Source organism: Rhipicephalus microplus, chromosome 7 (genome assembly GCF_043290135.1).
Source record: "Rhipicephalus microplus isolate Deutch F79 chromosome 7, USDA_Rmic, whole genome shotgun sequence".
Lineage (NCBI taxonomy): Eukaryota > Metazoa > Arthropoda > Arachnida > Ixodida > Ixodidae > Rhipicephalus > Rhipicephalus microplus.
Window position 1 is genome coordinate 141,842,635 of NC_134706.1, and position 27,516 is coordinate 141,870,150.

General features: G+C 45.3%; 1 protein-coding gene across 5 annotated transcripts in view; it reads left to right on the forward strand.

Annotated features, from left to right (window-relative positions):
• The window catches only part of LOC119182337 (uncharacterized), a 50,350-nt gene extending 26,139 nt beyond the window's left edge, over positions 1–24,211 (forward strand). For 4 of the 5 annotated variants that reach the window (XM_075869813.1, XM_075869814.1, XM_075869815.1 and 1 more), the window contains exons 4-5: positions 1,174–1,527; positions 18,419–18,639. In XM_075869813.1, coding sequence (XP_075725928.1) covers positions 1,174–1,527; positions 18,419–18,618 — 554 coding nt within the window. In that variant the 3' untranslated portion in view covers positions 18,619–18,639. Of the gene's footprint in view, positions 1–1,173; positions 1,528–18,418; positions 18,640–23,951 lie in introns of those variants that run through there. The other variant, XM_075869816.1, reaches the window with a different exon arrangement.
• The last annotated feature ends 3,305 nt before the right edge of the window (positions 24,212–27,516 follow it).

A 27,516-nucleotide genomic window follows, 5' to 3' on the forward strand; every position in this document is an offset into this window, starting at 1 on the left:
ACCTAGGCGGCACCTTATCATTTAAACTTTCCTGGAACATGTATATAAACAAGATATTAGATCATCCGCGAACATATCCTTCGGTTTTCTAAAGCGTCATTTACTTCATGTACCACTAAACATAAAAGTTCTCGCGCACTAATTTCTCACTAGAATAGGCAACAACCATCTAGAGCCCACACCTGGTATACATAATAAACGATCTTGAATCTGTACAAAATCGTGCCACTATGTTTATTCATTACTTATATTGATACGACATAAATATATTACCTTAAAACGTGAAATTGATCTTGTCATTCTTCCTGTACCTCATCGCATCACCTGTCTTTGTTTACTTCCCAAATCTTATCACAGTTTCCTAACTCAAGCACCTCACATCATTCGATTGATGGGCGAATCACTTCGCGTCGCCCATCTTTACTCAGTCACAAGCACGTACTCGCACAACTACTTTGCAGCCTTTTTTTTTTTTTTTTGGCGCCGCAGTGGAATGGAACGGCCTCCCGCATTACTATGCAGCCATCACGTGTTCGTCTACTTTGAGCGCTACATAAATGCATACGCTTCGCCATGAAGATCACTCTTTCTAACCCACATTTATCAATCCATCCTTTATGTATTAATTCCTAACCTCGGTCTTCAAGGTACCAAAGTGAAAAAGTGAAATGAAGCGAAATAGCAAGACCACTCAAACCCAAACACGTGTGTGATTTATCCTTGTGGGATAATATAAAACTGACACATTTTCATTCTCATATTTGTAGAACTATGCAACAAAGTAAATTATAATCCCCAATTCACAGTGTTTCCGTGCTTAAAACTCTCGAAGCATTTTTAGTTACGCGAGGATCTGCTAGCTTTTCAATGGATTTGGCAGTTTAACGACCGGCGCTAAACAGCGATCATGCCGGGTTTGAATTGTATGTCCAGATAAACTTTTCTTCTCAAAAGCACGTTTTTCTCAGCAGTCGCCATCACTTTAATCAGTCGGTTTGCACAAAACTAGTCCATGACAGTTTTTCTCTCCCATGAAGTGTACACCTCCTCTCATTTTTACAAAAATCTGACTCGACATGCTATTCTCGTACTGAGCTTTTGTGAAAATATATAGATAAGTTCTATTTGAAGGAGCTCTTGCTGTAACTTTTTTGTTTTTTGCTTATTTTACAGCAGGTGCCCACGAAACATGCGAAATCTTCAATAAGAATGCGAAATTGAGGCTGAGTGATCATCGTTTCAATATATCTGTGGGGTCCTCTCCAGCCGAACGCTGGTATACTTTTAACTTGACAAATGGAACATTGCATACTGTCAACGCGGAAGCGAAGCACGCAAGTTGTGTTGGGGGTGGAAAAAAGTACTACATTTCAGTTGTGGGCTGGTACGCCAACTACACAGGAACAGTTACTAATATGTCAGGATGGTTCGACCACTTTAACGTCACTGTTACTCTGGATCAGTATACCTCTCCACCAAATCCCGCAGAGATCACCGTATCTTTAAGAGATGAGGGAAGTCTCCCTGGTAAGTGTCATTGAATTTTTTATACCTAATAACGGCGTATTTACGCCACAACGCAATAATGAAGCATTTTACGGAGTGTTATTGCGAGCAATGCGCGAATAACAATAGTTAATGCTTAAGTGTCTTTGAAATTTATAGGAAATGATGACAAATCTCTAGTACCTTTGGTACTGTGATTGTGAATTTTTTAAATTAAAATGACGGGTTGAGAATGATTTTAGAGCATTGTTATGTGTTAAGTGACGTGATGAGATTGCGAAAAAAAAAAACAAGCCAGGCCTGCGCAGAACGCACGGCACTGTTGCAGCGAAAGCTAGACGAGCGTCCTTTCACAACCTTTTCTAAACACTCCTTGGGTAACTGGTACAATATCTCTGCTGCGCCATAAATATTCACAATTTTTTACAGTAAGCCAGAATTCACTATACATGGTATCCTTCATCATTCTTTAGAGAAGCGTGGTATCTGCTACACACATGTTACGAGTTTTGTGCAATAAGTTTATGCAGTGGCTGACGACGATAAAGAATTATGTCTGAAGTGGGTATGCGCCACAGTTAATAGGTGATCGAAAGGAAATTTTCTAATGAGTTGGAGCATTCGAAGACCCACTCTTTACGCAATTCACACTCTATGACGCCTGGCTGTTCTTTTGAAGTTCTAAAATGGTTTAGTACTCCTATTACGTGATTTATTTCCCGACATCAAGCCCGCCTAAAGCCAGTTCAGAGTCACGTTCAAAGCACTGGCCCAGCTGAGCGGTAGAATGCTGGGCTCACATACCGCAGACTCGGTTTTTCATACCATTGTGTCAGTAGTGTTTTATTGCGATAGCAATTGTATGGACACTCTTGGCTAGATTTTGCCGCCGCAGTAAGCGTTGAAGTTGACATTGGTGTCACCGTCACTCACCATATATGTATACGTATTTTTCAATTAAGAATAAATGATCAAACTTAGGTTGGCTAGAAATTGCTCTCGATTGCTGCCAAGTATATATATATATATATATATATATATATATATATATATATATATATATATATATATATATATATATATATATATATTGTGGGCATTTGTAACTTACATCGTCCTCATCCCTGCATAATCACAATCACCATCATCTGCTTGTCCCTTTGCCCTCATTGCCACTCTGGGTCATCATCATCGTCATCGTCTGTGTGCTGGCTCTGCCCGTTCGTTTTGCGAGGTCTTTCCTCAATTAAACGCTGTCGCAGCCAAGACTACGAAGACTTCATACGTGGTGGAGGTGGATTTTCGGTCCTCTGACCTCCCGCAGCCCGCTATACCCCCTGGAGCTTCGTTCAGGCCGCCGCTTGCGCCCACAATCAGGCAGCATGTCCCAGACCGAGCCTGCCGGCACTGATGTCATCAACCCCGCACCGCCGCAAGCTGCCCCTCCTACTTACATACACGGACATCAGCGGGAACCCCCGCTCTTCGCTGGTCTTCGGGGAGAAGACGTAGAAGACTGGCTTGATGACTACGACCGCGTAAGTGCCGCTAATAGGTGGGACGAGGCCGCCAAACTGCGTTACGTGCCTTTTTATCTGGTCGGAGTCGCGAAGACATGGTATTTTAACCACGTCGTTGACTTACCCGACTGGGCTACCTTCCAGCAGCAGCTGCGGCACGTCTTTGGGACACCAGACATTCGATCCGCCGTCGCGAAGAGGACACTCGATACTCGCCGACAACATCCCGGTGAATCGTATACTTCATACATCGAGGATGTCCTCGCACTCTGCCGGCGTGTCAATAAATTCATGCCGGAATCGGACAAAGTGCGCCATATATTGAAAGGCATTGGGCCTGTTGCCTTTAATGCCCTCGCTGTGCAAAACCCAGCTACCATCGCTGATGTCGTGGCGACATGCCAGCGCCTTGATGCGCTGGACTCCGTCCGCCTTCAACCAGACATCGGCGACCACCACTCCACATCAGATGGCAATCTGCGTGACCTCATCCGGGACATTATACGCGAAGAATTGCGGTCCATGGGCTTCACACCTCCTACACCACGACCTACACAGCCTTCGGGAATGCCCTTACGTGACATCATCAGGGAGGAACTTACATCCCTGACTGGCTCTGCGCCCGTACAGCCATCTGCTTCTCAACCTGTATCCACGTACCCCCAAGTTGCTGCCGTGCCTCCCAGCGACGCCCACGCGACATTGCTGCGTCCATCCTACGCGTCAGTTGCTGCCGCTCCCCCGGTGAACTACTATTCCGTACCCCCTGACCCTCCGGCCCACCTGACCGCGCTATCATCTACAGGTGCCCCGAATGCCTTCTATTCCCCACCGTCGCGCTCGTCTCGCCCTGTCTGCTACTACTATGGCTATCGCGGCCACATATTTCGTTTCTGCCGAAAGCGCCAGCAAGATGAGCGTCGGAACGACGTGCGTGAACGGGATTTGTACGCCGGGGCGTCTTATCAAGGTCGGCGTTATTCGTCTCCCCCGCACCGTTCTCCATCTCCTCCTGCATCGACTGCACCACGAAACAGCCGAAACACGAGACGCCGCTCGCCTTCGCCTTTCCGCCGTTCCACTTCTCCACTTCGGCCCGCCTCATTCACCTCTGAAATTCATTCGGAAAACTAAGTGATGCAGTTTGTGGAGGAAAAACTGCATTCGGAGTTAGAACTGAAATTCCTCCATCGGGCCCGTGTAACATGGTTTCTGTGGAAGTGGAAGGAGTGCGAGTCGATGCTTTGGTGGACACAGGTGCGACATTGTCTGTCATACGTGCTGATTTGTGTGAACATTTAAGGAAAGTAATGACGCCTTACGATGGCCCCACATTAGTTGCTGCCCAGGGGAACGTCATTCGCCCTTCCGCGTTTTGTACTGTGCGTGTTTTCATCGACGGCATCCGCCATCATGTCCAGTTTGCTGTCCTGTCCCGCTGCTCTCGCCAACTAATTTTAGGGTGGGATTTTCTATCATCTGCTTCCGCGGCGATTTGTTGTGGACAACGCGTCGTTCACCTCGCTGACACCGACTACATGCTTGACGACGATAATCAGAAGCCACTTCGTCTGGTCGCTGCGAAAGACATCGAACTCCCGCCACTACAACAGCAAATTGTCAGCATTACGTCCAACGACATCTATCACGGGGATGTATTGGTCTCACCGTCACCACTTTGCGTTCCCAAAGGTATAGTTCTTCCGTCCGGTGTCGTTCGTTTTTGCAATGGCTCGGCACTTGTCACCGCTGTCAACTCTACACCGGAGAAGATCTTACTGCCACAGGGCACTACTGTGGCCCGTGTTGCTGACTTCGAGCCTGTACTCGTCACGCCACTTCAGGCCATCGCATTCAAAGAACATTGCCTCGGTGAGCATGTTTCTTCCTCCGCCTTTACCACCACTATCAGCAGCGAATTGACATATTCACAGAGGCAGCAGCTGCTCGCATTGTTACAGAAACATGCAAATTCTTTCGATATTTGCTCGTCTAAGCTGGGCCGCACTAATACTACAGCACATCGAATTCAAACTGTTGGGACATCTATTGTACACCGCCGACCCTACCGCGTGTCTCTAACTGAAAGAAAAATTATAGAAGAAAACGTTGCGGACATGCTTAAATGGGAAGTCATCCGTCCTTCATCTAGCCCTTGGTCGTCTCCTATAGTATTGGTCCGCAAAAAGGATGGCTCTGTGCGTTTTTGCGTGGACTACCGGGCGCTCAATAAGATCACACGCAAGGACGTGTACCCTATGCCACGCATTGACGACGCCCTTGATTCCCTACAAGGCGCGGAATTATTTTCAAGCATCGACTTGCGTTCTGGGTACTGGCAGATCCCCATGCATGAAGACGACAAGGAGAAAACGGCATTCGCAACCCCCGACGGGCTATATGAATTCAACGTGATGCCTTTCGGGCTCTGCAACGCACCCGCGACTTTTGAGCGCATGATAGATACCGTGCTGCGCGGCCTGAAATGGAAAAGTTGCCTTTGCTACCTGGACGACATTATTATCTTTTCGTCAACGTTTTCTGAGCACCTAGAACGATTGGATCAAGTTTTGACGTGCCTTGCCGGCGCCGGGCTTCAAATAAACACGAAGAAATGCTCTTTCGCTAGCAAATCTATCAAGGTCTTAGGACACGTCGTTAGCAAAGATGGCATCCGGCCCGACCCTGACAAGATTTCTGCAGTCCTTCACTTTCCGCGCCCCGAAAAACCAAAGGAGCTTCGCAGTTTTCTTGGCCTCGCCTCCTATTTTCGCCGGTTTATCCAGAACTTCGCTTCTATTGCTGCTCCATTACACCAACTACTTGCTTCCAACGTCCCCTTTCTGTGGTCTCAAGAATGTCAAACAGCATTCGACCTGTTGAAGCGGGCACTCACGTCTGAACCTCTGCTCTGCCACTTTGACGAAGCCGCACCAACTATCCTCCATACCGACGCTAGCGGCCTTGGTATAGGAGCCGTTCTTCTACAACGCGACAAGTCTTCCTTAGAGAAAGTTGTTGCATATGCCAGTCGCGTACTCACCGCTGCTGAAAAGAACTACACTATAACTGAGCAAGAGTGTTTGGCTGTGGTTTGGTCGGTCCAGAAGTTCCGTCCCTATTTCCACGGCCGTCACTTCACAATTGTTACGGACCACCATGCCTTATGCTGGCTTTCTACACTGAAGAACTTGTCCGGACGCTTGGGTCGGTGGATACTACGCTTGCAGGAGTACGACTTTGACATAACTTACAAGTCAGGCAGAAAACATCAAGACGCCGATGCTTTATCTCGTTGCCCGCTTCCAACTACCCATATGAGCGTTGGTGACAACTCAACCGCCACATCTACCAAAGTTCATACGCTAGCATCAATAAGGCAACCCTTTTCGGATGACGAGCCAACATTTATCTCCCGCCAGCAGTCCGATTCATACTGCAGACGCATCATGGACCACCTTTCGGGAGTTTCTCATCCACCAAACGCGCGACTTCGTCGTCAAATCCTGCACTTTAAGCTGGAAAATGGGGTTCTCTACCGCCACGTCTACCACCCTGACGGTCAGCGCTGGGTTCCTGTACTGCCACGCTCTCTTCGACTTCAGGTGCTCGAAGCCTTCCACGACGACTTGACTGCTGGTCATCTTGGTTTTAAAAAAAACTCTTGACCGCATTCGATGTCGTTATTACTGGCCTGGCCTTTCTTCTAGTGTAGCTCGGTACGTCGGTTCCTGCTACCCATGCCAGCGTCGTAAACTCCCCACGTCGGCACCTGCTGGACCTCTACAGCCACTTCCGTGCCCTTCAATGCCGTTCGAGGTTGTAGGTGTTGACCTTTACGGGCCTCTCCCTGTGACATCTGCTGGCAAACGATGGATAGTGACTGCCGTGGACCACCTGACACGCTACGCTGAGACTTCCTCTGTTATTACAGGCTCAGCTGTGGAAGTTGCAGACTTTATTCTTCACGCAATAATACTGCGTCATGGGGCTCCTCGTGTACTGCTTAGCGACCGCGGCAAAGTGTTCCTGTCACAAGTTGTAAATGAAGTACTGCGCGCTTCTGGAACTGCTCACAAGACAGCTTCAAGCTACCACCCTCAGACAAATGGTCTCACAGAAAGATTTCACCGAACCCTTGCAGACATGATAGCCGTTTACGTCCAACCCGACCACAAAAATTGGGATACTCTTTTACCATTCCTGACATTCGCTTACAACACTGCCGTTCAGTGAACAACTTGCTACTCACCGTTTTACCTCGTGTACGGACGCACCCCGACTACCTTTCTCGACGTCTCCTTCTTTAGCAGCCATGGCAATTCATGTCAGTCTTCTAGCGAAGAATACATTTCCCGCCTGGCCCAGTCTCGCCATCAGGCTCGCATCAATACTGAAGCGAGACAGCACGAGCGGAAGATCATCTATGACGAATCCCACCGCGTTGTGTCTTTCCAACCTCGTGACGAGGTGCTGCTTTTGACACCTATTCGCACTCCTGGTCTCTGTGACAAATTCCAACCACGCTTCATTGGGCCATACATTGTTTTAGAACAGACTTCGCCGGTTAATTATCGTGTGACACCACTCGTCGCCCCAACAGACCGCCGCTACCGCAGCACGGAGATTGTCCACGTTTGTCGCATGAAACCTTTCACGCGACGTTCCCCGTCACTTTGACTTACGGCGGCCAGGATGTCCGCTTCCAAGTGGGGGGAATTAGTGTGGGCATTTGTAACTTACATCGTCCTCATCCCTGCATAATCACAATCACCATCATCCGCTTGTCCCTTTGCCCTCATTGCCACTCTGGGTCATCATCATCGTCATCGTCTGTGTGCTGGCTCTGCCCGTTCGTTTTGCGAGGTCTTTTCTCAATTAAACGCTGTCGCAGCCAAGACTACGAAGACTTCATAATATATATATATATATATATATGAAAGCGCAATAAAAAAGAAAGGAAGAAAGAAGACTCCGGCACGTTTTGTCGCAGCCAAGACTACGAAGACTTCATAATATATATATATATATATATGAAAGCGCAATAAAAAAGAAAGGAAGAAAGAAGACTCCGGCACGTGGCATCAAACTTGGGTCCTCTCAATCATGAGTGCGAGGCGTTAACCACTGAGCCACCGAGGAGCACGTCCATCACCCTTCAAACGGCAAGCTATTTATAACAACCACTTACCGCTGCTCATGGGCATTTAGGAGGGAACTATCGTGTTTTCGGCATTGCCAGCAAGATGACGCAATGAGCGCGCGTTGCCACATCACGCAGCGGCGCACGCTCAGACCTTCCACGCGTACTTGGGCCCACTTAGTGGAGGACAGCGACGCTCCCTCACGCGCTCTTATCTCGCGGTGGCAGGGAGGGGAGGACCATGCGTCTTGGCTGGCCTCGGGCGTTACCTGCAACAATTCTGTTATAGTTACTGGATGCACAAGGGTGACAGGTATCATTGCAGCTTCCGTTTGCGAAAAGCGCGCGCTTTTCAGACACAGCGAAGTAACAGCGAGATGCTTATGCGCGTGCATCTGTACCTGTGAGTACGTTTCGTGCATTATTTGTGCGTGAGAAACACGGGTACTTACCGATATGCTCTCCATTCTGCGCGTGACCTTCGAATTTGTTGCTATCGCGTTCATTGCTTCGCCTTTGCGGCAAAGTTGAAACTTTTTTCTATTATTTGAAGCTTTATACCAACCAGTAGAAGGCGCACTTCACGCGCGATTCAATATGTCAGGACGACACCTAAATTCTGGAGGCACTGGCGCACTAGTGTGTCCGCCAGCAACCTCCCAGCGAAATTGTGGTCCACGGACTGCTTCGTGTGCCGCGAGGTGGTGGCGTTATGCGACGTTTTAGGTGTTTTAAGCTGTAAGCTTTTTTTCTTTAAATTCAGCTTCTGAAGTGGCTGGTTGCGCTTAGGCCGCGTGTTTCTATCACAGCTCCACCTCTTATGAATAGCTTGTCGACTTCTTCACTGCTGTAGTACAACCTAATGTGATATTTAGGGTTTCTATCTGCTTTTACGATACCTTCCTGCCCAGCGAAGAAGTCAGGTTTTTTGGGCAGCCTTCAGAAATGGCCCTGAGGCAAATATGTAGCGGTAAATTTACCTCAAAGAGGACGTAGTGCGCGAATTACGACAGTTACGCAGTACTTTCGGATATATCTGCGTTGTTTTGTAAATAAGTTGTTCAATTATCACGGATATGATTCCAGCGCACTAAAGTTCTCCAAGTCTGCAAGGAAGGCTACGCTCACCGTCCCTGTCTTGTTGTGTTGTTGTAGCGAGTGCTTCGTTCTGTCTTTGCTACAACTGAAATCATACATTGTGGTTATAAGAGGGAAAAAAAGAGGAGAAAAGTGAGCCCCGTAACGGTCTGCATGAGCGTGCGACACCTCAACAGTAGCTCACAAGGAATGGGGGTGAGGATATATATATATATATATATATATATATATATATATATATATATATATATATATATATATATATATATATATATATATATATATATATATATATATATATATATATATATATATATATATATATATATATATATATATATATAGAGAGAGAGAGAGAGAGAGAGAGAGAGAGAGAGAGAGAGAGATGCGCTAGGACAGCAAGCGACGACATATGAGAGATAGGAGAGATAGGAAAGGTGGAAACACGGTCCCAGGAGGTGGCGTAGGACCAACCCAGTCGGCCAGAGCTGCGCTGTCGTCGGAGATCGCGAGGGCACAACCGGTCCGCACGGAATCCAGCGAGCTAGTCACAACTGAAACCATCACAAAAGTTTGTTACCAGGCACTAGCTTTCAACGACGCTGCTGATGTAGGCACGCCTTTTTCAGTGCTCCCATAGTGAAGCGGGTGATAGGACTCCAAGTCCAGTAACCCCTTTCATGGTGTAGCAGGTGGTGAGACTGGCATTAGAGAAAACGTCCATATAGTTTAGGAGATAAGGATAATATTTTACTCCACGGGGCTATACATAATTAGCAATATTTGTTACTAGGATCGCTGCATATTCTCATATTTATAGTTGCCACCTTTTAGGGGGAATCTGAAAAAAAAAACATGACAATTTTTGGTGACTTTTCGCACTGCGAAAAGTCACCAAAAATGACCTCTTGAGACTGCGAGAGGGGCCAGTGCCAAAGAGGAAACGCCGCTCCTTCGGTCCGTCACAATAGATTTTTGTGAAACAAAAAGATTTTATTTTCTTTTTCAATGGTGATCACCCTGATATTTTGCTGAATATCATTTTTGTGGCAGCAGCACACACTCTCCTAATAACTACGTGTCTATGAAGACAGATGTTTGAAAGAGTACAAATAGAGTGACTGCAGAAACTCTGCAAATGAGTAGTAACAGTTTCTCTGCATATTCTACATACTGTGTGTGTGTGCGTGCGTGTGTGTGTAAATAAATAAAGAATGAATACAATTGAAGTTATTTATTTCGTCTGTTCATTAGTTCATCAACTTTGCTTTTATAGATCGACCACACGTTCGGTAGCGCACAGTCTTTGACTTTCTCGTGGAGGAAATGGCCCACAGAGAAATGCCCAAACGCACTTCACGCGTAATAGATTATGAACTTGTTTGCAGCGCAACACCAAAAACACAGGACAGGAAATGAGCAAAAGATAAAGAAAAGACAGCGCTGACTCCCATTTATCTTTTGCTCCGTCCCTATCCAGTGTTTCTGGTGCTGCGCTGTAAACAAGTTCATGATGAATCCCAACGAACTGGCCCAACTTACCGTCTTACCATAATAGATTACGTAAACCAGCGCCTTTTTTGAAGCAAAAGGCAGAATAATGCTGGGCCTCAAAGCCACCACTTTTCTAATAACGATCAAGTGTGAGGCCCACAGGACGGCTCTATGCTCTCCCATAGTAGAGTACCTAATACTCTAAGTACATTCTTCGCCAGCAACCTAACCAATGGGCCATCTTTTGCGACTCCAGGTCAGCCTTACAGTCACTACGGTTTGTTATGCAGCACGGGCTACATGAACAATCTGTATATCAGATAAGGCACGACTAAAACGAAGCGCTCGCGGAAGGTCACGATATTGTATTTCAGTGGTTGCCGAGTCATTGCGGAATCGTCGGCAATGACTGCGCGGATGAAGCTGCTCGATCGGCTCATGACCAAGACCAGCGGACGCCCATACCATTCTTGAGAACGGACGCTGCAAGGCTACTACAATCACTTGCTCACCGTATATCTCTCCTACAATGGAATACGCAGGGTTTTTCCAACACACACCTGTATTCGATCGACCCAAACTTGCAACTTCGTTTGCCATCCGGGTTCCCACGATGCGCTGAAACTGTACTGTGTCGCATGAGGTTGGGCGTGGCATTCACGAATTCGTACTCTCGTATCCTTGGAATGGCGAGCACTTCGGCATGCAACATCTGCGCCTGCGAGGAAACGGTTGAGCACATTCTATGTCATTGCCCAGCATACCAGACCGAACGACGTATTATGGAAGCCAAGCTCTGTCAGCTGGATTCACGGCCGCTTACAGAAGAGAAGATCCTGGGACCTTGGCCGACGGCTTCCCATACGCGCAAAGCCACGAAAGCCCTCTTTTACTTTTTAAGGACCACCAAACTTCACGACCGCTTGTGAAAGAACTGTACGAGGCCGTGCTGTGTAGTCTCGAGCTGACTATGCTTCTCTTTCTTACTCCTCTTCTTTTCTGTCTCTTTCCGTTCTATTATTCCCCTTTTCCCTCACCCCAAGTGTAGGGTAGCCAACCGAGCCAAGCTTGATTAACCTCCCTGCCTTTCCTCTCTCTCTCTCTCTCTCTCTCTCAATATATATATATATATATATATATATATATATATATATATATATATATATATATATATATATATATATATATATATATATCTAAGTCGTTACCCGCGTTTTATAAACACAGTACTCTAAATCGTTAAACACTTTTTCTAAACACACAAAATCACCGTGAATGCTTCTTCTTTTAACGGGAGAGAGAGAAAGAGAGGCTAATTAAAAAGAAAAATAGTGAAAAAAACGCTACTTTCTGCTTCGCGTAGAGGGGGCTCAGCTTAGCACCATTAGGGATGGAGGGAATGGGATGTAAATATGATAGGAAAAAAGAGGGAGAGAAGGAAAAAATGGGCATATCCCACGTACAGTTGGAATCGATGATATGGCAAGCACGAGTGAGGAAGGTTGATATGTCACTTTAAAATCATCACAACGTTACGAGGTGGAGGCAAATTATGCCGTACACGACTTCCGTGTCATGGTTATAATGTTGAGATGTGTCGTTTAGCTCCGTCATCTATTCACGTCACGTGATGACAAATTTAGTATATGTGAAGCTAGCGAAATGACCACGAGAACACCATGAACGTGGTAGGTTGTGATGTTCTTGCATGACACGCGTGCCATGATTACCATGTCACGTAACACCAAATTTGGTATATGTGGAGCTACCGAAACGGCCGCGAGTGCATCATGAAGGGCCCAATATACTCCAATGTGACGTTGATGCGCGCGCAGGCTGGGCACAGCGATGCTATACCTTAAAAAAAACGCGAGAACTCTATAAGGGCCAAACCTCATAAGCGTGAAAATGCACGCGACAGCGACGAGCGATGCGACGTAGATCATCTTCGCACGATCAGTCGCTAGCGCAGGCAAACCTCATTCACGCGACGGCTTCGGCGAGCGAATTCCACTGTTGCTGGCATGAGGCCGTCTACTCGCACCAAGAAAACCGCGTAGTGAGCGGTATGTAATTTAAAAATAAGATATATTGTCGTGCAATGGAACGAAAAGTGTTTATGAATGCCTTGCAGCACTTTTTTATATGCACATGCGTAAACATTGCGTTATTTCTTGTTGCGCATACGTGACTCGGGCAAGGTCACGTGCACTTATGTAGTCCTTGTCTTTTCCGGTTTTTCGCTATTGGCTGCTTGAGCCCAGCACTTCCGGGCGATGAGCGACGGTTTCCAAATCTGGAGAACCGAGCGATCGCGCGAAAACGAGCACGCGACACATCGCGCGAACGCTCTGCTTTGTCGCTGTCGCGGGCATCTTCGCGCTTATGAGGTTTGCTCTTAATCTCACGCCAGGCGCGACCAGCGCGACCAGCGTCCATCGGCGCGGTTCGATGGCAACCAGCGCGAAATGCGACATGCTGCGTTTCGCGCCTATGCATTACCTAGACAACATTGCGTCTTCCTCTTTTCGTGACGGAGGGGCGCCGGACGCACTGGAACGTGCATGCGTCAAAGCAACGCAGCGCGGCGCGCGCCGGCGAGTATATGGCAGGACCGGCGCCTGGCATGGCAACGCCGACGTGGCACAACGAAATGAACGCCGGTGAGCACGCACACCCTGTCACATCAACATGTATTCGCACCTTGACTGTGGCATGTAGTCATGTTGTGACATGACACGTATCTCATGTTTATCACGTTTGCACCAGTCAGGTACCTTCGTCATCTATTGGCGTCGCGTAATACCAAATTTCGCATATGTGAAGCTAGCCAAACGGCGGCGAGCGCATCATCAGTGTGGCACGTAGTCATGTTGTTACATGACACGCATGCGTGATTATCATGTTCAGATGTGTCATTGACCTGTGTGGTCCATTCGCGTCACGTAATACCGAATTCGGTACACGTGAAGCTAGCCAAACGACCGCGAGCGCATGGTGAGCGTAGCATGTAATCATTTGGTTACATGACACGCATCTCATGTTTATCATGTTTGCACCAGTCTCATACCTTCGTCATCCATTACCGTCCCGCAATACCAAATTTGCTATAAGTGAAGCTAGCGTAATGGCCACAAGAGCATCATGAGCGTGGCATGTAGTCATGTTGTTACATGACACGCATGTGATAACTTTCATGTTAGGTTCTGTCGCTTGGGTTCACCACGCAATCGTGTCATACCATACTACCAGTTTTGCAACATGCCATGTGAACGAGACCACCGCAAGAGCAGCAAGCCCATGAAATATAAATCATGACATTTATGACATACATATAATGATTTTCATGTTATTATTAGTCAAATATGCTCTTCATAGTCATGCTATGCCATAACAAGTTTGGTATCGATACCAATATCCAAACGGCCAGGAGAGCTAAAGGTCGTAGGCGACTAGATAGATAGATAGATAGATAGATAGATAGATAGATAGATAGATAGATAGATAGATAGATAGATAGATAGATAGATAGATAGATAGATAGATAGATAGATAGATAGATAGATAGATAGATAGATAGATAGATAGATAGATAGATAGATAGATAGATAGATAGATAGATAGATAGATAGATACGCTCAAAGTCACCGAAGTTCGCTAAGGAATGCTTCGCATTTAAAAATCAAAGACATGGTCAGAGAGCGTCTTGTCAGTACAGTCAGTAGAACGAAGGCGGCGAGGTCCGCCCACGCAGAGAATTCGTGGAAGGCTCCGGGAAGGCTTCCATCTCAGAGCGCGCGGGAAAGAAAAGGATGTCTTCCACCGATGTCGCAGGTACACCGAGCAGACGATAGCGGCTCACCAGTACACATCGCTCTGTGGCCAGGTCAGGGCAGGAGCATTTCGTCATTGCCGCATTTTCGGCAACCTGGCGATGGCGAGCGACCCGCGGAATACATGCGTGCTGCCGGCCAGGCGCTGCGGAGACGGTGGTGGCAATGAGTTCACAACTAGAGGGGCTTTATTCACTGCCTCCCGTACGCGCCCTCGCTCGGGCAAAACGAGTGACGTCACGGTGACAGTGAGCAGGCCACGGTGGAGCAGACCTAAAATATTGCATTGGCTCAGAAGCCAGGTTGCGAACATTCAATGGCGTCGCTGACGGTGCTCCCTATGGCACGCGTGCTTGGGTGTGCCGTATATAATGGCGTAACTGACGGAGCAGGCAGTGGAGGCTTTAGCGTTCCTCGGCCGAATGATTTTTCATCTCGCCTAGACATAGAGAGAGAGAGAAAGAACGAAATTAGAGAAAGGCAGGGAGGTCAACAGGAAATGGCGGTCCCCGGTTTGCTGTCTTGTCCTAAAGAAAAGGAGAAGGAAGATGACAGTGACATCAGCAATTATAATTCCGGAATTACACAAAGAATATGCATGTCGGTTGGGCCATCTCTCCTCTTCAACAACGTCGGAGCTTGTAGTGATTTTGCTAGCCATAATCTTTAATTAACTGTCAACGACACCAAGAAAATTGGTGGTAATTTGACTCTCTGGTGGCACTCACATGAGTGGAAAATGCCACTTCAAGACACATTGATGTGCTTATAATATACGCTATACTAAAAGAGCTTTCAGAAGCTGCGAAGTTGAATCATCGAGTGGCATTTCAGTGGGTTCCCAGCAACTGCGGGATCAAGGGAAATGAAACGGCAGATGAGTTGGCGAAAACCGCTCATCATTCTACGCAAATGTGCCTCATTCTTGTATATCATTTTAATGTAAATGGTATTTTAAGAACAACAAAACGTGAATTATGCTTCTCTGTCTGGTTCACAGAAAAAACAAAGGAATCGATCCTATGTGATGTTGATCCTAGCCTTGAATGCCAATTCGACCGTGATCTCACAAGGTGTATTGACACACTCACACATCACTTAAGACTCGGAACTGTTTACATAAACTACTTCGTACTTCGTATTCAGCGTGCAACATCGTCAGCATGTTCATGCGGCCATGACGGCAAGGATATCTATCATCTCTTGCTCGATGGTCCGAAACACGACACACACCCTAGGCGACTCGAACAGTAACTCCATACGTTAGATTCCGAACGACGATTTACGTTGGATAAAATACTAGGCCCATGGCCATCTAAAACAAATGGCAAAGCAATGACGGTGCTGCAACGCTTCTTTGAAGAAACGAAGATTTGTGACCACTACTGAGCGGACTATAGTAAATGTGAGCGTGGCGACTACGTGTTTGTTCTGCCCATAGGAGAACATTTGCTCTCACCTATGTAGGATTACATGTATGTATATAGGCTATTTTATTTTTTATGTTTTATTTGTAACAATCGAGTGGAAAGGGTAGCTGTCTCTAAGAAACAGAGACGAATACTACTTGTTTTATTTTCTATTTCAATAAAAAAAACAAAAAAAAATTGCCCGCAGCTTCCCTCGGGGGAACACTGAGGAGGATGCGGACCATATAATTGGTTAACGGGGTGTTAAAGTGCGACTTACTTGGGTCGATGGCTAAATTGGTTAACGTGGTTGTGAAATGGGGTGTTAAATTGCGACTTACTTGGGTCGATGGCTAAATTGGTGAACGTGGTTGTAGGAGGGGGTGTTAAATGAGTGAACACGTACACACGTATGCGAAAGGGCGGCGCTGGTCGAAGGGACGTCGATCATTGTGTTTGTGGATTCGTTGGAATTCATTTCACCGCGACCTTGGACGTCGACGCGCCGTACAAACCAACCGACGAGCGGCAACTGAGCGAGCGAGCGCCGACCTTGAGTATATATACAGCACGACGGCGCATGCACTGTCAGCTGTTGAATGTTCTCGAAGCGCGACGCCACATGCGCGTCCACTGGAGAATCAGGAGAATTAAAGATGTCGAACGCGGTGTGTAGAGGAGGAAGGGTGCACAGATGGTGGAGGAGTGAAGCGCGCGCGGTGTGTAGAGGAGGAAGGGATGCACAGATGGTGGAAGAGTGGGCGACGGCGCGACGGCGCATGCGCGCGCGTCAGCTGTCGAATGTTCGAGAAGCGGTGCGGACGGCGCACTACAAGGCGCGAGTATAAGATGCTCCGCATCTAAAAAAGCGAAGAGCAAAGTAGACGCACGAAAGCGTATGTAAGTTTCTTGCTTAGGAAACCTTGGATTTGGTGTTCAAAAGAACAACACGACACCAACCTAACCTAACTGAATTCGTGCTCCGGTAAGAAAGATGCCGAACCAACTAGCCCAACAGCTTACCATATTCGCCCCGAGAACAGGCTACAGGGAGCAGCACCGTCACCGTGCTAGTGCGGATAAGCAGCCGGCAGCGCGCATGCCAATGCACACAACGGTGCGTTTTCTGAGCGCTGTGAGCCAACTGTCGGCGAATAAAATGCGTTGACTGCTGTCCGGTCGTAATGAATATGCCGCTCATTGCCTAACTGATGTACGAAGCTCACCGAACGTTACTTTTACTTGTGAGAGAAACGCAGTCTGCCATTAAAACGGATGTTCACGCTTGGCGACTGTCTGCGCTTTCGCACTGCAGTGTGTAACGTTTCTTGTATTTTAAAGACGATAGTCTTTCTTGGGGACTTTTGACGTAAAACATTTTGGTTCGTCTGTCTGTCTGTACATTTGTCTGTTCACTCTTAACGGCATCGAGTACTTGAAACGGCCGACCCCATCCGCAACCCTTCTTGGTGGCTGCTCACAGTTCTTGTTCATGTGAAAGTGATTCCAGCCTTGATGCGAACTGAACTGATAAAAGCTTTTCCCCGATCTCGTTTTTTCCTCTCACCACAAGAAGAAAATATTAACCCCCCCCCCAAAAAAAAATGTTTGCACGCAAACTACTGGCTTCCTGATTCTACCACTTAATAAAACGTGAGAACTCACCTGTAGACGGCGCGAAAACCCTCATTCCAGCCCGCTTTTGCAGCAAGTGTGCTGCAACAGCTTCATAAACTTATTATACTCGGAAAGAACCTCCTGTGGCAATGAAGGGAAGGCTACGGAACCAAATCGGGCGTGTGCCACCGTTAATGAATATAATCCTACAAATGCGTCTATTTTCCGCGAGAAAAAGATGAAAAATGACTGTACTTTACTTTATTCGGGAGGCTGTTTATAAGGAGACGTTGCACAAACCAAGGAGATATTATTATTTGTTTTGCTTCGTGAATGTCATTTTGCGTTTTTGCACTTTTGAAAACGTCACGCATTTTAGGTTCATCCAACAGTCCAAATGGCGTCTTCGTCTTCGAAATGCCGTTTTCGATGGAGGGCTCACCACCCTCCATCTATTCCGGCGGCTCGCCGAAGGAGCTCGCGTCGAATTTCACTTACAAATAGCTGTGTAAGCAGACGTAGCAAATTTGTGCACTGATAATATTCGAACACGGCCGGCATTCAAAAAGTGAGTCAAGCTGGACATCTTCGCACAGGACAACATGTGCTGTAGCTCCGCCCTGGTAACTTCCCCTTCATTGCCATAGAAAGTTATCCCCGATTAGAGAGCTGTAACTTGCCTTGAATGCTTTAATCTTCCCTCACATTATTCAATACTATACGACAAAGCGTATCACGTTCATGATTAATTTTGGTGCATGTGGCCACAAAGTCAGTAATTTGTTTCCCCTATTTCAGGTGCAAATGTCACCCACGTAACAGACTTTACATTGAGCGTGAGTGTAAAACCACCATTCACCGAGCTAAAAGCGTTTCCAAATAATTCAGACGCAAAGGATGTTCAAGAGAAGTTTGAAAGCAATTTGTGGGACCAAACAAAGCCAGACATTACAATAGTACTGAAGGAAAACTACACTGCATCTGTCATGAGAACATAAAACTAATTTATTGTCAACGTTGCTTCGATGCCTCTTTGCAAAACTGAGTATGGCGTTCAGGTTTGTGTGCCACTCCTAATGAAAGAGGAAGCACTACTTCAACAAGAAACTTGGAAATGGCTATGTGACCCACATGGCCTTCGACGTGGCTCTACTGCATACCACGGTTGCGCAAGGATAAGTTGCACAATATTTTCAGAAACATTGAAAAAAGCATTGAAGAAGGCTCTTATACAGTTTTTTTTTGCGTGCTATGGTACTGCCGACGTGTGAGGAATAATTATATCACCTTGACGTTTGAAACGGCTACTTGTATTCCGTAATGTTGCAGTAAAGTTTCACGAATTTGGTTGTGCTTTTATACCCCAGGGAAGAGTATTCGAGAATGAATTGCTACAGATGTGGAAATTGTTCACTCGAAATCACAAGCTTCGAGTTTTTTTTCAACCATTTGTTCATGTGGCCGTCATACTTAGTACAATAAAACTGGGTGAGAACTTCCAATAAATAAAGGCATTCTTTAAGCCTATTAACAATAAGCTGTACAATTATGTGAATTGCATAACAATTTAATTAATATTACTATGATTTAGTGCTGCAGCCACACAGTCTGTTATGTCGAACATTACCTGCTTGAAAGTAAAACCAAAAAAGCAAAATGTCTTCATAAATGAAAGTACAGTGAATAAATACTACTTGTTGCCTCATAGTTATTTACCATACAGACTACTCCCGCCTATAAGCAGGACTGTCTGCGCAACGCAAATCTAGACTTGACGGGTACCAATTGAAAAGGCGACTTATTTTTTCACAGTGATTCAATTTATAGTGACCATGAACAAGTAAGTTGTACCTGCTTCCAAGAAATACCATGGCAGTTTTTTATATAGCACGCACTGCTTAATGGCAATTAATACAGATAGTCGCAATAACCATAGGCAGCACCGTAAACAGAGAGGGAAGAGAGGTAGAGAGGGAAGACTCAGTGTACTATGAAATAATGCATCGTCAAATGTGAAAGGATTAAAAACAAAATTGCTTTCCACGTCTATTCGCTGACGTCCAGGCAGACACTCGTGGTCACGTCCGTTGGAGGATGATAACGACGACATCGTATCGCGGTCGGTCGTCACAGCTGCGTCTGACTGAAAAGCTGTTGAAACAAAGTTGAGGCGCACATTGAAATATAACGTACGGCACGTTGTTCTGCTAATTTATTTTCTTTGGTATTACATGTAATCTTGCCGTCACGTGATAGGTTTTTATGTCACTTTTTCGAGGTTTCCGCCCAGATGTGGGTAATTTTAAAAGTCGCGAAATGTGCTATGTTAGCCGCGAAATATTTACCTATCGGACATGCTTTCATATACCTGCCATTCAATAACACGGTATGCTATACTAAGAGCCATCCAAATAAGTACAATAAAATAATAGCATAGTTTTGTAACCAGACTCATTGAACGAACACAACAATAAGCATGGCTCTCTAACTCTACATTGGTGCCAAAATTACCTAAGGTCTAAGCTAGAAATAAATGAATAGTTCAGTTCATTTAAATGCACAGAAAGGAGAGAAGCTTGCTTTAAGCGCTCTCGTATTATTGCACTGAAAAAAGGTAGAGGTGCGATGCCAATATTTTAAGGCAGTTACGAGAGCAGACGTACTCCTGACTTGCCATATTCTTAGCATTGTGGAAGCGACTCTGACAGTATTCTTTTCCGAAATGTTTGATATGCGAAAAATTATTACTGGCATGCTAACGTTTTACAGAGATATTCAGAAGAAATGTTACCCATGGGAGTTCGTTATCTGAAAAGATTTGATTAAATATGGCCTCATCACATATGGTGCTCATTTTAACAGTCAAATAAATGTGTGAGTCCTCTTGTTAGCAAGTGCAATTACCTTTCTAACTCACACCCGTACAAGAGACATTACAAGTATTGAATTGGCGGTTGAAGGTAACCTTCGATTTCGGCAAGTAATATGTCAAGGGCGCTGGTAAATGATCCCTGTCCAAGGTAGGTGTAATGTACGAGAGTTTTACCAGACGTAAAGTTCCGATACTTTTTTTTACAAATAGAAAACTTTGTTTATTGTTAATTTTATATAAATGATTCGAAATATTACACTTCTGTCGACTTTTCAACATAGTTTCCTTGTTTGAACCCACATTTAAGGACGGTGCTCCAGATTTTGCATTCCCAAGTAGAAGTCTCCCGCTAACCAATTGAGGAAGTGTGTTTGCTCTGGTCGGACTTCATCGTCACTCTTGAGGCCGGTGGCGGTGAATTAGAGCCACTGGAAAGATAGTTGCTTTGTTTCGGGGGTGTAGTGAAATCCCCACGTTTCAGCGTTGTTATGATCGCAATTAAGTTGCGTAGTATGTTACGTATGCAGTACGCAAACTGTATAAACAGTTGAGCACTTGTTTTATTTCAAGATTCAAGCTGCATATGCTGTTCTCAAGGGTGCCCAATAGTTTAGAGCGCTCACGGTGAATGGCGAATGACGTTTTATTCCCCCCGGTGACAGATAAAGCTGTTGCAGTTCGAAGAGGGGAGAAACCTTAAAAAGACCAAGTGAGAGGAACCATTGAGCAAATAAACTTTCTGTCTTGTCAAAAGTATAGAAAAAACAATCAAACAAACAACAATAGTGTGGCTCTATTCTTTTCTCTGTGCCACTTCAACGATCAACTGGAAAGGTGTCAATGGTAACTAAACTAAAACTCAGCCCGAACATAAGTATCTTCAATAAGGCCTACATAGTCTCTACTTACCATAGTTCGACTCTCGAGTTAATTTCCCTCTTCACGGAGACCGTAAAAATGCGATTTTCTTCACTCCTCTGTCTGCGCACGGGACAGCTTTATGCTCTCCCATAATGGAGTAGCTAGTACTCAAAATCGTTAACCACTTTTTCTAAACGCAATCTTTGCCAAATTAGCTTTGGTTAATAAAAATTTCCAAACATAACCAGACGAAAAAAGCCCTATACCATCAAAGTATCACAGACGCAGCTGTGCCATGTTGCTTTGTGTGGCGTGAAGCCTGAAGCGTACCTTTATTCACCATCCGACAAGCTGGTTGAAGCGCACGACAACAGAGAGTACACGACAACACTAACACACTGCGTGGAGCAGCTAGAGTAGTGCCGGCAATAAACTAACATGGCAGCATAGGTTCACGGTGGTTCCTCGCGCGTTAAAAGTGGAAGATTTCGTCGTGAGCTGTGTGGTTCCTAATTAATAAACCGACCCTTGTGTTTGCGCAGCTGTTTTCTTGAAGTTCTCAGATACATGGCTTAGCATGTGTGGCTGGACAAACAGATGATATCAATAATAAAGACAAAATGTAGTCGATGTATTCTTCTCAGCTTAGGATGAGGGAAAGTGATAGCTGATTTCACCATTTATTTACGGAGGTCAGGAACAGTGGTCAAGCATCAAGCACGAGTTGTCATGAAAACGTGCAATCACGTTTTCATGTTGGTTAAGCATCAGAATTATCGGTAGTTACCCATAAAAAAGGTAAATACGTCATCCAGGAGACGCGTGACTATCATATATAGTAACACCATGTTAGTTGCACGGGCCAAAGATACGGAGTTCACGTTCTCCAGTCATAATGCACGTATAAACATAACTTGCGCACCTTTAGCTTCTATCCTAATGCAACCAGCATATGACATCGAGTACAGTTTGTGTCGATACACAAGACGTCGCAGCGGAGAAGATAGTGATTTGTGCACCACGATCTTAGTATTACAAAAAATTGCTTGAATGCGTGAGACATTTAAGGATATAGCGAATGGGCGGTGTTCTGTTCCTGCTTCATGTATATACACGCACCATGACCTTCTGAGACACGAAAAGATCAGGGTAAATTGATTTTGGCTGTCATACCAGCTGTCACCTTGATTACAGCTTCATATTTTTTATGTATAAACTTAGTATCAAGAATTGCTTTTTTCGTTTGTATGTGGCAACGATGCTAACCAGAGGAGGCGGGTCAGTTAGTACGTACGACCTTGAGTCCAGAAGACAGCAGTTATACCATGATTTTTATAAGTGTTCATTGACAATGACTTACGATATAAACAAGCAGGCTCCGCCAACACGTCATAACCAGCAACAACGCTCTACGTGCTTACTCGAAGCACGGGCAAAAAAAGGAAAAGAATCTGCCGCACAGGCACGGTGTCCTTCGATTTCTTGCTGTAGTTTACGCGAGCTGAATGACAAGCTCGCCCTTGTAATTATGAACAGATTTTCACTCCATAATAACGAACATTAGCTGTCAAAGCCCTGGTCGATAAGCATCCTAAAGAGGCCTGAAAAAACTTGTTGACTTCTACTTGATTGGTATTCCATCACTTTCATAGTAGTACACTTAACAGCAGGCAACGCCATGCGAATGATGGTCTCGGTTCACATCACATTGATGCAAGCTGCAAACAAAAATTGTGAGTCGCCCATGCATTCAGCAAGGTGAACAGCATAGCACTGACGCGACGAGGGCATGCACACCGCCCCAGACCTGAAAACAACGTGGTGAATACGCTCGACAGGGTGCTGTCCTTATGAAGAGATGAAAGCTAATGTTACCAATAGTGAACAGCAGTGTGCAAAAACACACGAAAGACGAACGATCACGAGGGGACATAGGGCTACGCCACATTTTTATCAGTTTTATTCCGTGTGCTCATTTGCAACAGTGTTCTGAATTATTGACTATCAACAGGCACATTTGACATTCATTGACTACCCACAGGTTTGCCATTTTGAACTAATGTCAGGTCGGCGCTAATGAAAATAGTACAAGGTGGCATGTTAAACGCAGTGATAAGGTAACCAACACTACAACTGTAGTCCTTGCTACTATTTATTGTTTGTGGAAATAACAATAATCTGAAGAGTACGTGAAGCACATGTGAATCTTATTACACTGTATACACTGAGCACTAATCCTCACGCAGTCAGTAATTCCAAGGCACATAAGCCCGCTAGAAATTTTCATTGGAAATCTTGTTACTGTCACACCTGACGTGGTAGTGAGACCCAAACTTATTACAGCGGTTCTTTCGAACTTTGAAGACTAGTTATAAACCTTACTTTTTGTTATAAAGCAGACACTAGCAATAACTCCAGTAACACATTAAGTAGATGCTAGCTACTGTTTCGGAATGCGACTTCTTACTTGAACATTTTCTGTTTTCGGTAAGGTAGTCCTGTTGCTCGACGGACGATTTTAATCTGAACAGATTTCACTGAAGGTTGGTAACGATACCGGGTAGGTACGGTGTGACTATAGCATCTGTCCGGTTTCAGGTCTACGCGTCGACGTAGGCGGGGAGTTATGTTCGTAAGCCTTTTCTGCCGTGAGTAGCGCCCCGCCAGAGTTCTCTCGAGGACGCAAACTGCGGATGCCACCATTAATCCAAGAAACCACATCCAGAACAAAGCCTTGCAGTTGCCCAGTGTCAGTACTTGCGAGGGGTCCGGGGGCAGCACTGGGTCAGCGTGAAAGTATTTCTTCCTAAGGTGCTCGATCAAACCGTGAGACCACAGCTGAAGGATCCTGCGATAGATGCCATGGTAAAAAATTGTGAGAGATTTTTTCCAATAAAGAATTTAACCATCGCCGACATTAATTGTCCACCTAATGTGTCACTGGCATAGAGAGACCCATTCAAAAAGCCCCTCACCAGGCCACATAGGGAATTTTAGTTATGCACAAATGCTTGTTACGTTACCCGTACAGAGAGAACTTCACCGTATAAAATTTTCAAAATCATTTGTAACAAGCGCATACATAAAATGATCCAGAGGCGGTGAGCAATGATGAAGTGAGGCGGTGAGATCGATGCATTTTAATGTATGCGAAACGCTAGAAGTCCGTGTCCTGTGTGACGTCAGTGCACGTTAGAGAACAACAGATCGTCGAAATTCTTACATTTGTCCGCTGCGACATGGCTCATAGTCATTTAGTAGTTTTGACACGTAAGAAGCTCTTATAATATTATCTGTCATGTCAAAGTGAAATGTACGTGATGTACGTGTCTCAACTCGTTACGCAAAATAAAGATAAGAAAAATGAATAAGGCGTCACAGAAGAAAAACACGTCATGACATGTGCGAGACACGCCTTATTATTCCTCTGGCGTTTATTTTGCGCAGCGCGGCACCGACACTCAACATTGTTACGATTTTAGTTTTGCAGCTATCGCTGATCCTTATTAAGCAATATTTACGAAAAAATAACCAATGTAGCAACCGACCGTCAAGCAGCGTGGTATATGCGTTACAAGCGGCCACTACCTGTTTCCCGGCTCGTGGCGACAGGTGTTGGTGTCAGCAAGTGTGGACCTGTAAAACTTGATTCACAGGTGTCAATATCTACGCAGAACGACATAGTGTTATAGGTCACCCCTGCATCTCAGAGCGTGGTGCACACGGGAAAGTAAACGAACTCATTTATAAGTTTGAATGATTTTGGAGGGAAGTTGCGCAGTATATATCTGCAGACACGAACATGAGTCTGCAAAGTAGGCATTGCGCATGTCAGCCGAAGATGTCGGGAACTTCTGAGGGGCCCGTTAGGGTAATTCAGACCTGAGTATCAAGAATGTGTATTACAACGCATGACATATTACCAACCACTATTTAAGCTGAAGAATTTTATGAACTTTAACCTAAATGATTTACTTCTGTGCTTTAGAAATGTATTTATGGGAGGCGCTTTGTAGGATGAGTAAAAATAAAACTCTGCACATAAAATATTTGCACAACATACAGTATTAGTGCGTTTCGCTAGCCTTGGCAAGCAAATGAGATGAAAAAAAAAACTACTCCAAATGGTATAAACTTAATGGCTTTTCTACCAGATATTCAGCAAGTTGGTCCCATATGTGAAGACTACCGGCTAGATTTTAGGCAAATGCCTATTTTGTTCATTGCGTTCCTATTATGCCATTTTGATAAACTAGCAAGAATTAAAGAGTAAGAAGGCCTGTTATAGTGTTTATATGGTGCTTATAAATGCCTATTTTTCAATTTTGTACCTAAACGCCCATAAAGACCTATAAATGCCTACTTCAATAATTGGTGCATAAATGAAGAATACTTCACCCATAATTTTGTTTTCGAGTACTTTTGTAGACCGTTATATATATGTTACCGGGCAAAACTGGCTTTTTCTAACTGTAAGGGGAGCAGCCAAGTTCTTTAGTTCAACGGGCTTCCAAAAAGCAACCGCTAACAGCATTCAAATGGTACACGCCAGCCCCCCCCTCCCCCTCCACCTCCACCGTATTGACAAGGCGCGAGCGGTGAGAAGAAGCGGGGGAATAGAGGAAAAAGTGCTATTTTTGGCACCCCTAAATGGGAGTGCGTTCAAGCGTATACAGTGGAAAGGCGAGAGGAAATTAAAGGTGGGAAGTTAATGCGAGGCTAAATAACCCCCCTGCCCGTTCAGCAGACACGCTATTTTCTCCTGTGCTAACCTTTGACTACCTGCCGAAAAGAAGACAAACTCAGGAGCGTGTTCACTCGACGGTGGACACTTGATTAACTCACCACGCTGAGCAATTAGAGCAGAGATCGCATCTTGCAAACTGTGGGGGAGTGAGGATGATTGCATGGCTATGCTGAACCATTGGCATCATTGTGCCATCAAAAACTAAAACAATTCTGTTTCCTTTCCTGTCGTAAGTACACCACGCAATTTTTCTTCGAAAATTTAACTTATCAAAAAAAAACCTGTTGTGCCTATATTTCGAACTTTCGGGTCCCAAAACTGTGTTTCGCTCGCTATTATTCACATTTAAAACGCAATTTTCAGTGCCTATGAATGCGGCATCTAGTAATGACCATCGCAGCACTCGCACATTGCTGCATCAATGCTCGTTTATGAATTGTTTTTAGGGGCGACGCTCCTCATGGCGTGGCTTGTGTGACCCATTGTCGTATGTAACCACCGGTGGCACATGCCCGAGAGAGCGGTCCTTAGATGTCCGCTGGATGGTGGTACTTGCACATGGTGAAAAGATGTGAGATAGCGGTACTTGGAGTGTTCACTAGATAGACGGACGGACGGATGAACGGACGGACGGACGGATGTATGGATGGATGGATGTATGGATGGATGGATGGATGTATGGATGGATGGATGGATGGGTGGTTGAATGGATGCATGGATGGATGGACTTACAGATGTACGGACGGAATGACAGAAGCATGGCCGCCTGAACAGATGCACGGACGGACGGACAGACAGACGAATGAATGGACGGACGCACTGACGGTCACACGGATGGACGGACGCACAGACAGACGCGCGGACGGATGTATGGACGGACGCAAGCAAAAACGGATGCACGGACGGAAGCACGGACGAACTGACGAACGCTTGCCCCCCAATCATCATTCACTTCGTGAATATGCTGTGATTTTCCTTCTTGGTTTTAGCTTTGACGCACCGTTTGGTGGGCAAATTAGCAACAACAGTTCTATAAGCATCAGAGCCAACAAATGGCGCACATGACACAAGTTTTACGGAACGGAGGAAACATAAATTCTAGCTTTTTATAAGCAACTATAGCAATAAAGACACACCAATAATGCTCGACAAGAATCCTATATTTTTATGCCTTAGTTTTCTGAAAATGCTCTTTATATACGAATATGCATAAATGTTGTTTTTCCGAAATATTATGCCCGTGTGCCCGGATGACGTCACACGGAATATGCATTTGAATTGTGGCATAAAACATGTTGTTTTTGAACAAAGAAACAATAAAAAGTAGTAATACAGGTTCAATAACCACTTAAACAAACCCGTAATTAGCAGTCAAAATAGCTCTTGCGCCCTGCAGGTAAATCTCATATCATGCTC